At 40.6% G+C, this 11103-nt stretch overlaps 1 protein-coding gene across 1 annotated transcript; it reads left to right on the forward strand.

Annotated features, from left to right (window-relative positions):
- On the forward strand, positions 1-10427 carry SFRP4 (secreted frizzled related protein 4; the record flags this gene model as incomplete). The annotated part of the gene is made up of 6 exons (XM_008925148.3): positions 1-364; positions 511-591; positions 683-748; positions 3375-3573; positions 6748-6811; positions 9228-10427. Coding segments are annotated over 6 exons (963 nt in total), but the record flags the coding sequence as incomplete, so codon positions are not given.
- Between the last annotated feature and the right edge of the window lie 676 nt (positions 10428-11103).

Genomic DNA, 11103 nt, shown 5'->3' on the forward strand with positions numbered 1-11103 from the left:
CGCATCCCCATGTGCCGCTCCATGCCCTGGAACATCACCCGCATGCCCAATCACCTCCACCACAGCACCCAGGAAAACGCCGTCCTCGCCATCGAACAGTACGAGGAACTGGTGGCCACTGGCTGCAGCCCGGTCCTACCCTTCTTCCTCTGCGCCATGTACGCCCCCATCTGCACCCTGGAGTTCCTCTACGACCCCATCAAGCCGTGCCGCTCCGTCTGCCAGCGCGCCCGCGACGGCTGCGAGCCCATCATGCGCCGCTACAACCACAGCTGGCCCGAGAGCCTGGCTTGCGACGAACTCCCCGTCTACGACCGCGGTGTCTGCATCTCCCCAGAGGCCATAGTCACCGACCTACCGGAGGGTGAGCACCCTGGGAGCAGCGGGAGGGCAGACCCCCTCTATCCCCGCAGTGTGTGTGTGCGTGTGTGTGTGGCTGCGGGACCCCCACGCCTCAGTCCCGGAGCCTTTCCTGCCAGTTTTCATTCCCTGACGTGCCTCTGTTTGCAGATATGAAGTGGACGGACTTCACGCAGGGCATGATGCTGCCGGACAGACCCCTGGAGCCCGACTGCAGGAGCCGTGGCCAGGGTGAGCCTTGGGCGACCCCCCCACCTCCCCCTCCCCGGAGACAGGCTCACTCTGACACCCCTCAACCATTTTCCCTTCTCTTCCTTTGAAGAGCGGTGCAGGTGCAAAAAGACAAAGCCTACGCTGTCAAACTACCTGGCCAAGAACTACAGCTACAGTAAGTGCATGGGGGAAAATGCTTCATTTTGCCTGTCCCACACCCTCTTTCTGTCCCCTGCAAGCCAGGCAGCTCCGTGTGGATGCTTCACCCACACCATACCCCATCCAGCAAGCGTGGCACAAGTAGACCACTCCTCCACAGCCTTTTCAAGTGGGTTTTTGCCCGGGGACAACTAGCTGTCCTCTTCCAAAACCCACCTCTAGCACACACCACGTGCAGGCAGTAATAGTAATTGTGCAGGTGATGGCGTGTTTCTGATAAAAGCAGTGAAGCATTGGTAATGTGCACTGACATCAACAGGTTGCTCTGCAGAAAGAGTGCTTGCTACTGTGAAGGTCACTCTAGTAAGCGCAGTTGCGTCTAATATGAGCACTTCTTGTTTGGCCAGCTCCTGGTTTCATCCAGCAGGTAGAATAAACAGATATTTTCCACCTAAATAAAACATGTAAAATAAATGAACAAAATATGAATAAAACTGTAGCAAAATAAAAAGGTTTTAAAATTCATATATGCTTTTACTTACTAGCCAGAACTCTGTCTGGTGCAGAATTGTTAGAGATTAAGTGAATTCAGTGACGATTTGCACCATCCAACCAAGGAGTTTACTGATAGTTTTATTATATGTTGCATGACATATTGGCCATACAAATAAGTATTCACCCCTCTTCCCCCTTGACTCCCTCTCCCCCCCCCTTTGGTTTTCTGATAGTGTGAGTCAGGAAGAACTCTATTTAAGATTAGATAAATGCCAGATTAATCACCCGTATTGTCAACAGAAACCCCCTATTAACTATGATTTTAATATGCAGTATTGTATTTTGCACTTTATGGGCTTTTCCTCAGGTGGCAGTTTTTTCTTCGAGGCATATTCACTTCTGCAGTAGGGTTGTTATAACCATTCAATTCCTATTTGTTTGATATCAAATGAAAGTAAGTTTGTAGTTATTTGCTTTGTTAGCATGGAAAAAAAGACCAAACCCCAGTTCGGTGGGAATAATCAAACTAAATATCTAACTTAGGTAGTTGTACAGTTTTTTTGGGTTTTTTTGTTATAGCATTTTGGTGCATTTATATGACATATTCTTTTTATATAATTCCTTGATCTGTCTCAGTACATAGGAATATATTTAGGTGGGACAATGAACTTTGGCAGTTGTCTGAAATATATGAAAAAGCAGTGATATAAAATGACTGTTTGAAAATGAAAGTCAAGTGTTAGTCACATACATCTGATTTCAGTGCCTTCAGTGGGAGTGTTCCTTGAGTAAAGCCTATAGATTGGGGTCCAAAATTTAATTCCATTGAATATGTGAAATCAAGATTTTGTTTTTGAGAGATAAATTTTTATTCAGCCTCCTCTGAAATAACTAGACTTGTTTATATGGAAAATTAATTGAGAGACAAGACAACACTGAACAAGTTGAAAATCATTTTTTTTCTGAAATCCTTTAAAATAATACATACTGACAAATTGTATTTCTAACTAGTCAGAACTTGGTTTCCAATCAAACTTCAAAAGGGATTGTGAATCTCCAAAACTGGTATTTCTCATGTGTTTTGTGTGTGTTATACATGTCCTGATAAAAGTAGCACAAGACCCCAGACCACATTAAAAATGCTGTTCTCCTGTTTTCTGCATGTGAAGTTTATTACAAATTTTATGAAGTTCATTTGAAGGCTTTTGACCTGGTGGCTGGCAGGGGCAGCATTGATGCAGGCTGACCACACTGTGGTCCCTACAATTCTTATGCTTCTTTCACTGATGAATTTTTGGATATTAAGACCTTGGTTTTGACATTTCCTGGAGACAATGTCCTTCATGTAAAAATCACACTTCAATTTTCTAATCTGGTATTTCTCACAAGAGAGAAGGGATGAAGTGTTGCCATGGTGGGTACTGCCAGGGATCATCTCAGAGCAATCTACACAGTTTCACCTTACATCCATCCAAACATGGAGTTTTCCTCAATGAAAGGTAAAAATATAAATGATTCTGTATTCAGAGTCAGAAGAAGCTGTTTCAGTATCTGGTTTATATGAGGATCTCACTACTGATGGATAATCCAAAGGCAAAAGATGAAAAAAAAGTATAGATTGAGTAAATTGTCACAATCCTAAGCCTCTTACTTTTTTGATAACTTGTTTCAAACTTTCCTTTCTTTCTTGTATTTAAGAAAAGACTATGGTTACTGATTGCCATCTGCAGGGAAATGATTTTGTTATTGAAAAGACCGAATTCATGAAAACTGTCTGTGAGGTAAATTATTCATTATTAATCGGAAATAACCAGATGTGGCTATAGAATGGGTCTGATGTATTCAAAGGGTTGTTCAAGTTGAAGGAGCTGTTCATGTGTGTGATTCCAGGCGAGATTGCTTGGCCTGGTCTGGCAAAGATTTAAGCACATGTTTAATTTCACAGTTGTCAGCAGTCCTACTGAAAATTAAATCAGGATCAGGCCTCTGTTATTCTAAGCCACTGCTCATGCCCACACACGAAGAAGTAGTTCTAGTTTCACAACAGGAACAACAGCTTTCAATTTAATATGTTTTATTTTATTTTGAGATGTGTTTAAATTTCTAAGACCGTTTATTGTTCTCATGCATCTGTTTTCTATTTTCAGTCATTCACGCTAAAGTAAAAAGTGTAGAAAGAGGGAACTGCAATGAGATAACAACTGTGGTTGAAGTCAAAGACATACTTAAATCTTCAACACCAATTCCTCTGTCCCAAGTGCCTCTTCTTACAAATTCCTCCTGCCAATGTCCGCCTCTTCAACCGAAGCAGGATGTTCTCATCATGTGCTATGAGTGGCGCTCAAGGTGAGCTGTGGAGATGTGGTGTAGGAAAGTGCTATAGTTGGCTATGAGAGATTGAAAGGAGGATGAGCAAGGTTTCCTTCCTCGTCATAAGCATGTTTTGCTGATAGTTTTTCTTAGGATAACTCATACATACACGTACATATTTTGATTACCTTCGCAATTGACTTTTTCCCCTTCATGAGTTTCAGCTCTGTGCCACAAATGTGGTGCTTACAAAACTTGGCTCAGACACTGAGCATAATATCTAGTGGCATTAGGTGCTGACAGCATTTTGCTTAATGCATCATGAAGCAGTTTAGGCATCTCTAGCTCTTTAGGAGTGTTTTTCCAGGCTTTTCATTGGTATGAGCTGTTTCATGTGCTACAAGCCTAATGGTGGCTATAGATGATGGTCTGTGTTGGAAGAACCACATGGAAGGCATAGTTCTGCTTCACCGACCCCAAGGGAGTGGGCAGGAGATGATATACATCTGATTGCCACAGAGCTGCGGGAGTCAGAGCCAGGCCTTCTCCACTGGCCTGTCCATTCTTTGGACCAATGCCATCAGAAACCACCCAGAGGGTGGTTGGGTGCTGGAACAGACTCTCCAGGGCAGTGGTCACAGCACCAAGTCTGACAGAGTTCAAGAAGCATTTGGATGATACTCTCAGACACATGATGTGACTCTTGGGGAGGGTCCTGTGCAGGGCCAGGAGCTGGACTCGGTGATCCTCTTGGGTCCCTTTCAACTCATCATGTTCTGTGATTCTGTGATCCCACAGCTGTACTGGGACCAGCCAAAGCTGCAGCCATTGGAGCTCCAGCTCCCAGATGGCAGATGAAAAGCAAATACTCTCAGAGCAGCTTGCCAGTCCTGCTGTATGACTAAAATAAAAAAACAAAGCAAAACTAACGTTACTAGACCTTTCATGTGGCAGTCAGCCTAGCCCCAGGCATGGAAGGAAATCCAGCATGCTAGTCTGGAGGGGAAGGACTGATGAATCACGGCTCTTTTTTCTCTCTGGTTCCTTGAGGCAGAAGGGGACATCCCATCCCCATTAGCACCCCAAGTGTACCAGTAGCAGCAGATGAAAGCAGGACAGGTTGTGGTGTGGTAGGTACTGTGTAGGCCTGTGTGCTGTGGGTCAGAGGCAAGGCTGGCTGCAAAATGTGCAGGCTAGTTTCGCATACGGTGATGTTAATGTTGATGGACCACACACACTTGTAAGGACCACAGAACATCTACACACAGGACATGATGTGCCATATCCATATTTTTAATTAGTTTTATGTTGATATTTCAAAAGCATTTTCCAGGTATTTCTAAAAGTTGCTGTCTGATACCTTTTTACTTTAACCTTTTTTTTTTTTGGTGAGCTAACAAGCACAGCATTTTATTATTGCACAGCACTTTGCTGTATTTAACAAAGATTAAGCTAGAACCTTTTACTTGTGCTAGCCATTTTAGGGATACAAGCTCTGAGTCACATAGAAGGATCATGACCTAGACTGTGCTGGAGAAGCTCTGGGCTGCAGAGCTTTGTTGGAGAGGATTCTCTGGAGGCTGTCAGTAAAGGGAGATTTCAAAAGTCAAAGATCACAATCTGCATCTCCATTACTATGGAAAAACACACGATTTACTAGATATCTTGTGACTGTTTTTAAAGGTCACCAAGGTTTTTAATTTCATATAGTGTACTAAAATGGATTTGAAAAAGAAACATAAACTATTATATGTGCTTCCTGTTGAACTCAGCGGCATGCAAACAGAAGGTTTTGAGTTACAGCAGTTTTTTAAAATGACAGAAGCAAAATGGGTGGAAGCTGTGTCTCCGCTCAAGTCAATGGCAAAACGCCTGTCAGTAGCGTTAAGGTTTCACTCAATAATCTGACCTGAACAGAAGCTGCATCAAATGTACACCATGTTGTGGTTTCATTTATTACAATGTGGCCTTAGCTTCAATCCTATCTGTTAGTTCTCTAATATCTCCTCGGAAAGCAAAGTAAATGTATATCATGTTGATCTTGATTCTCCATGGCTTGCAGTCATGTTAGGCCTTTTATGTTTGGTCAAAGTGGATGCACCGTGGCTAATGACTCTGAGAGGCAGCATTTTGTGCTGTGTTTGAACTACCAGGAGCAGCAAGACTGTTCATGGGAACTGGAGGTCAGGCCCTGCTACACTGTGTAAACTTCTCCAGCCAGCAAAGTGCTGTGTGAAATTGTGTGCATTTGTAATGATAGTTAGATGTGTCCAGCCAACACTGACGTCTAAGTAAAACCTTCCAGAATTTTAACGGAATTTATATTAGGGCATATTAAGGCCTGGTATATCAAACAAATAAACAACCAATCCAAGCCAAACCAAAACTTGTTTCTAGGTTGGTGCTTAGAAGGTATGGCAACACAGTGCTTTAGAAGAAACTATTTTGTTCATTTCATAACACCTAGACTCAATGTTTTCATACAATAGCTAGCCAGATTTCATTGGTAGGCAAGTATCACTACCCATACCTCTTCCAAATTCTCTTTAAAGCACTCATTAAGCATTTACTGTTGGAAACACATAATGCCATCCTCATGTATTTGTAGGTAGAAATGGATATGATTGTGAGTGATCGGACAATTATGTTACCATTTTTATTAGGTGGTGCATGTGAACCAGCCTCTTTTTTTTTTTTAATTCAGAAGTAAAATACAGTAGTTTAATCTACTCTTCACACAAACACACAGAGAAACATATAGCGGGCATAAGTGAAAATATATGTATATATATATTTCAATAGTGTCATGGGATGTTACCCAACCCATCACTTTCTGTTAACAGATCAACAGGACAATTTTCCTTTGCAGGATAGCTGCAGGTGAGCACAAAGGGCCCTAAATGTTTCTCAGTACTAGCTGTGCACTGCAGTTTTGGCTGTAAAGTCTGATTTATTTTGAACACTATTTTCTGGTTTTACAGAGTTTAGAATAGAATGTTGGGAGTATCACTATAAACACGTAGAAATCCATTAGAAAGCATTTAGGGATGGAGAAAACTCTTTTTCTACCTATCATCCCTACATAGAAATTCTCTGTACCAGTATCTGTGGGTGCATTTCAACCTCAATTTGTGTTAAATCATCTGGAATGGCATCTCAGGAATCAAAATCAGAAATACCTGTAACTTGTGTTTATTTCTTAATTTTCAGGTTAATGCTTCTTGATGGATGTCTAGTTGAAAAATGGAAGGATCAACTAAACAGAAGATTTAAGGTAAATACAAGCAAAGAAAACAATGTTGATGTTCTTGATAAAAAGTTAAACAGCTTTGTTTTACTTCAGCATTGATTAACTTTTATGAATTTCAGATATCCATAACACATCTGGTTATTATTATTTTCACTTGAATATTTCCAGACCTCATAATTACATAACTGAAAATTTGAAAATTTTAGTCTTGCATTTTAGGGTATCTAAAATATTTTTCTATTTTATTTTTTATTTTATCTGGTTGGATGATCTTTATGTGAACTCTGGTTTATTACAATAATGACTCCAGGAATTTCTTTCATATCATTGCTAAGGTGGTAGTTGTCAGATAGGTGATATGCAGATGAGTATATAGTCCACATTAGCTAAGAAAGGAAGTTGAAATTCACTGCACTGGATTAATGACCTTTGGTGTATTAAAGATTGCAGGCTGGAGATAGAGACTTCTCACCAGGTACTCCCTACTAAAGGCCAATTGAAAGTATTGGGCATTATCTCTCTCTCTCTGGTTTCAAGCAACACTGGAAGGAAAAGTCTATTCTATAGAGACCTGGGTGGCAGGTGCAGCAGATGCCCCTGCTTTTTGGGGCTTCAGGATATCACTTCATATCACTCCTTACTTGTAAATTCGTCTTTATAATGGAAAGAGAATGTCTGACTCTTCCTCCCATTTTTAGAGATGGAAGAAAGTTATTTCTGGAATTCAGAAAAGGTTTCAGAGCATTGAGGACACATGTGTATGTTTATTTTAGTTATAAGTTGATTGGCAAACGATGTAGGAATATTTAAGTAGAACCTTTTAGATTACAGACCAGCTTCTTGCAGGGAATTGTTTTTGATGCTTATATCATGCCATTTTCACTTACTCATATGACACCTATGTGTTGAAATGAAAACATGCTTTAAATCTTTAAAAAATAAATGCATGGCAATTGCAGAGGATACCATGTGGGATTCAGAAGAATATTGATATATGGCTCAGACTCTTTAAATCCCTTAGCTGTCTACTTAATAGCCTGTTACTGGTGCACGGTGTGTTTTATTTGTCTCCTTACACTGTTTTGTCATTTCTGATTGTGCCTTGAAAGATCTTTGGGCATTCATTTTCAGACTGTCAAATAGATGCATGACTACCAAACAAATTAGTTCTCAAAGCACATATCATTTCTTCTGATATAAATAGTTTCATAAACTGAATCCTCATTTAAACATATTTGAGTGGGACACAACTAAACAAATGACTGCTGAGAGTTCTTTTTTATAAAGATGCATAAAATGACCATGACTACACAAAGTGAGTATGGAGCTTGGTATCATAGTGTCTTCATTTTAATGTCCATCATTCATCTGTGAAGACTTTCATCCGACTTTTGCCTCGAGTTACCGCTTGAAATGGATGTTTTGAGCTGTCTGTGAACCACAGAAGACAGCTGTTAACATAACCACAGCATGACTGGTCTCTTCTCTAGTGAGGACAAGAGTCTGAGTTGCAACAGGGTCAGTGCAGAGATACTAAACTGGGAAGCTGGAGAGCAATTCTCTTGCTCTGATCACTTGGGTAAACCCCCTGTCCTTAGGAGTTTCTATTGTTTGCCTTGTTTTCCTTAAAATAGGTATTTCTGTTCCTAGAGGTGAAAGACTGAAATCTCTGCTGTGGTGTTGTGGATCCCTCTACATTTTAGAGACCTAACCACTTAAACCCAACGTAAAAACATGTTTTCTAACCACTGCACTATTGGGTTTTGAAAATCTGACAGCTCTTCTCTTTGGTGGGCTCATTGATCTAATTGTTTTTCAAAATTTCTCAGGGATGCTGCTGAATAAAGCTGCAGATGCATTATTCACAACTATGTCATTGCAGCTCTGAATATTGTGATTTCAGTGGTCATTTCCAATACTTGTCCGTAACATAAGCTGGTTCATGCCACGTCCTCTCCCCACCTCGGAAAAGCAGAACCAGAACATAAGTACCACCTCCCCTTGTAGCTGTCTGCTTAGATATATATTGTGAAAGGATAATTTGATTTCTGCAGACTTTTCTGAGGAAAAGTCAAGTAACACATTCAGTAAGACAGCGAGGAAGGGACTTGCCAAGGAGTTCCAGCGTGCTGATCCTGGCATTTTGATGGCATGGTGCCACTTCCCATGGATTTCTGAAAAGGCACTTGCAGCATGCACACAAGACGGGCAGTTGTTATTTCCATCCATTGGTATCACGGAAATTCCCTCCACCCAAGAACATGCATCACGTTCCCCTTGCAAATAATCACAACATGTTGACGTCAATGGCCTTGCAGTATAGAGCACAAAACTGTTAAAAGCAGCACTAGTATCAGTGGTTTGGGATAGCGTTAACTCATAATTATTTATGGTTATGTCCTTCCCTAACTCATCCTCTTTGCGTTCTGCATTTCTACAGAGATGGGAGCAGAGACTGCAAGAGCAAAAGCGGCGAACTGCCCGCAGTAAGAACCAGAATTCAGGACGCAGTGGTCAGACTGGAGCCCCGAAACCATCAACCAAGAATACCAGCCCACTGATCAGTGGCCCCAAAAAGGCCACTAAAATAAGACACGGCCAGAAAGAAATCAACCCTAAAAAAGTATGAGAGTGACATTTCCAAAAGGAAAGACTTTCCCTGCACGACAAGGGTTGCAATCTGGCTTGGTCGGCATGTTTTATTAATCTGGAACTCATTGACTTAAAAAATCATGTCACTTTCTACATAGACCTTTTTGCTGCACTTTACTGTTAAGAGGTTTGCTTCTCCTTTCAAGTCACTGTAAGCCATAGAGCATAGGTTTGCACTAATATGAGGTAGGCATATTCCAGCTGACTGAGCTTTATCTTTGGGCTCTGATTTGCAATTCTAGATAGAACTAGCCTTGGCTGTCAGAGCTGTTGACTCCTTGTGGCAGTTGACTGCTCTGCTTCCCTGCCAAAAGTTGGAGAGCTGCATGGAGCATCTCTCCTCAGTAGGTGTAATAGTTAGTGAGTTAGTCTGTGAGTTAGCTCACCAGACACAGCAGCTGAGGAACAGCAGAGGGATGGTAACTTCTGGCAGACATCTCGGTGAGCAACTACTGGAGCTGAATCTATCCACTTTTTGGAATCACGGCCCTTGTTCAGAGTGTTCAAAAGCATAGTTTACCATTAAGCATGTGGGTATGCATTATGTGATTATTTTTATGTGTGTGATGAAAATATGCTTACAGTGTTAGTATTTGATCTTGTGGGTTTGTGTAGGAAAAATGCATTGAAAGCACACATTTAATTTTTTATGGCACTTCAGGCTGGCTTCTGTTGTTCTAATTTCAAATATATTTAAGCATCTAATTGAAAAATCAATATTTTTTGAAAGGACAGATTAAAGTGAAGCAGATCTGTAGAAGTCTTAAAAGTAAAATTTACTTTTGCTGTAATATAGCCTTGTTATGAAAACTGGAATAGAAGCTTTATTCTAAACATAACTGACAGGTACTATACAGTATGAAGGAGAAGATAAGACTTCATGTGGCTCAGTAATCATGTGGATAATTTTTTATCACTTGACACCATATTTCTAATCTTTCTCTGATACCAAATAAATAAATAAATAAATAGCCCTTGTCACTACTAATGAACTTCTCAAAGCAACTCTCTCTCTGCAGTTTTGCTGATCAGAAAGTAACATTTACTCTGAAGAGGCAGATGCTTTTATTTATGCAGTAAGTTTACTGACTTAACATTTGCTGTATGAAGTATTAGAATAGAAAGGGGATATAAACCTAATCAACATAACTCCAAGATGGTATTTATGCTGTTCTTCCAAGGTGTACTTGGATGAGGCAGCATAGATAACACATTCTGATTTCAATTTCATTTAACACATAAGATCACCTGCATTAAAATCAGAAGAGCTCATGATAGAAATCTGAAAGACCTTCAAGAATTCCTACAGGAAAACTAATGGCTAGACTTGCCAATCCTGGTGTTTATAAAACAAAGGGTCTACCTCAGAAAAAAAAAGAGTTCTGTGTAGATTAACATAAGGAGATACAATTTGTTGTGTCAGTATGTTGATCTTTGTTATTATAAGAATTGCAATGAAGTTTACATGCATGAATTTCAAGGCTGAATATGCAGGAGTGATTTTGGTGGCAGCAATTATATACTTGATATATGCTAGCACAAGCTGGAGACATAGATGCCAAGCTAGAATGCTTAAAACAAAGAGGCATACATAAAAATGGAATAATAGGATAGGTGAGTTCAGGGGGGGGGAAGAACAACCTACATGGTCATTGGTTGAGCTT

This window comes from Manacus vitellinus, unplaced genomic scaffold (genome assembly GCF_001715985.3).
Source record: "Manacus vitellinus isolate BGI_N305 unplaced genomic scaffold, ASM171598v3 scaffold_3_pilon, whole genome shotgun sequence".
Lineage (NCBI taxonomy): Eukaryota > Metazoa > Chordata > Aves > Passeriformes > Pipridae > Manacus > Manacus vitellinus.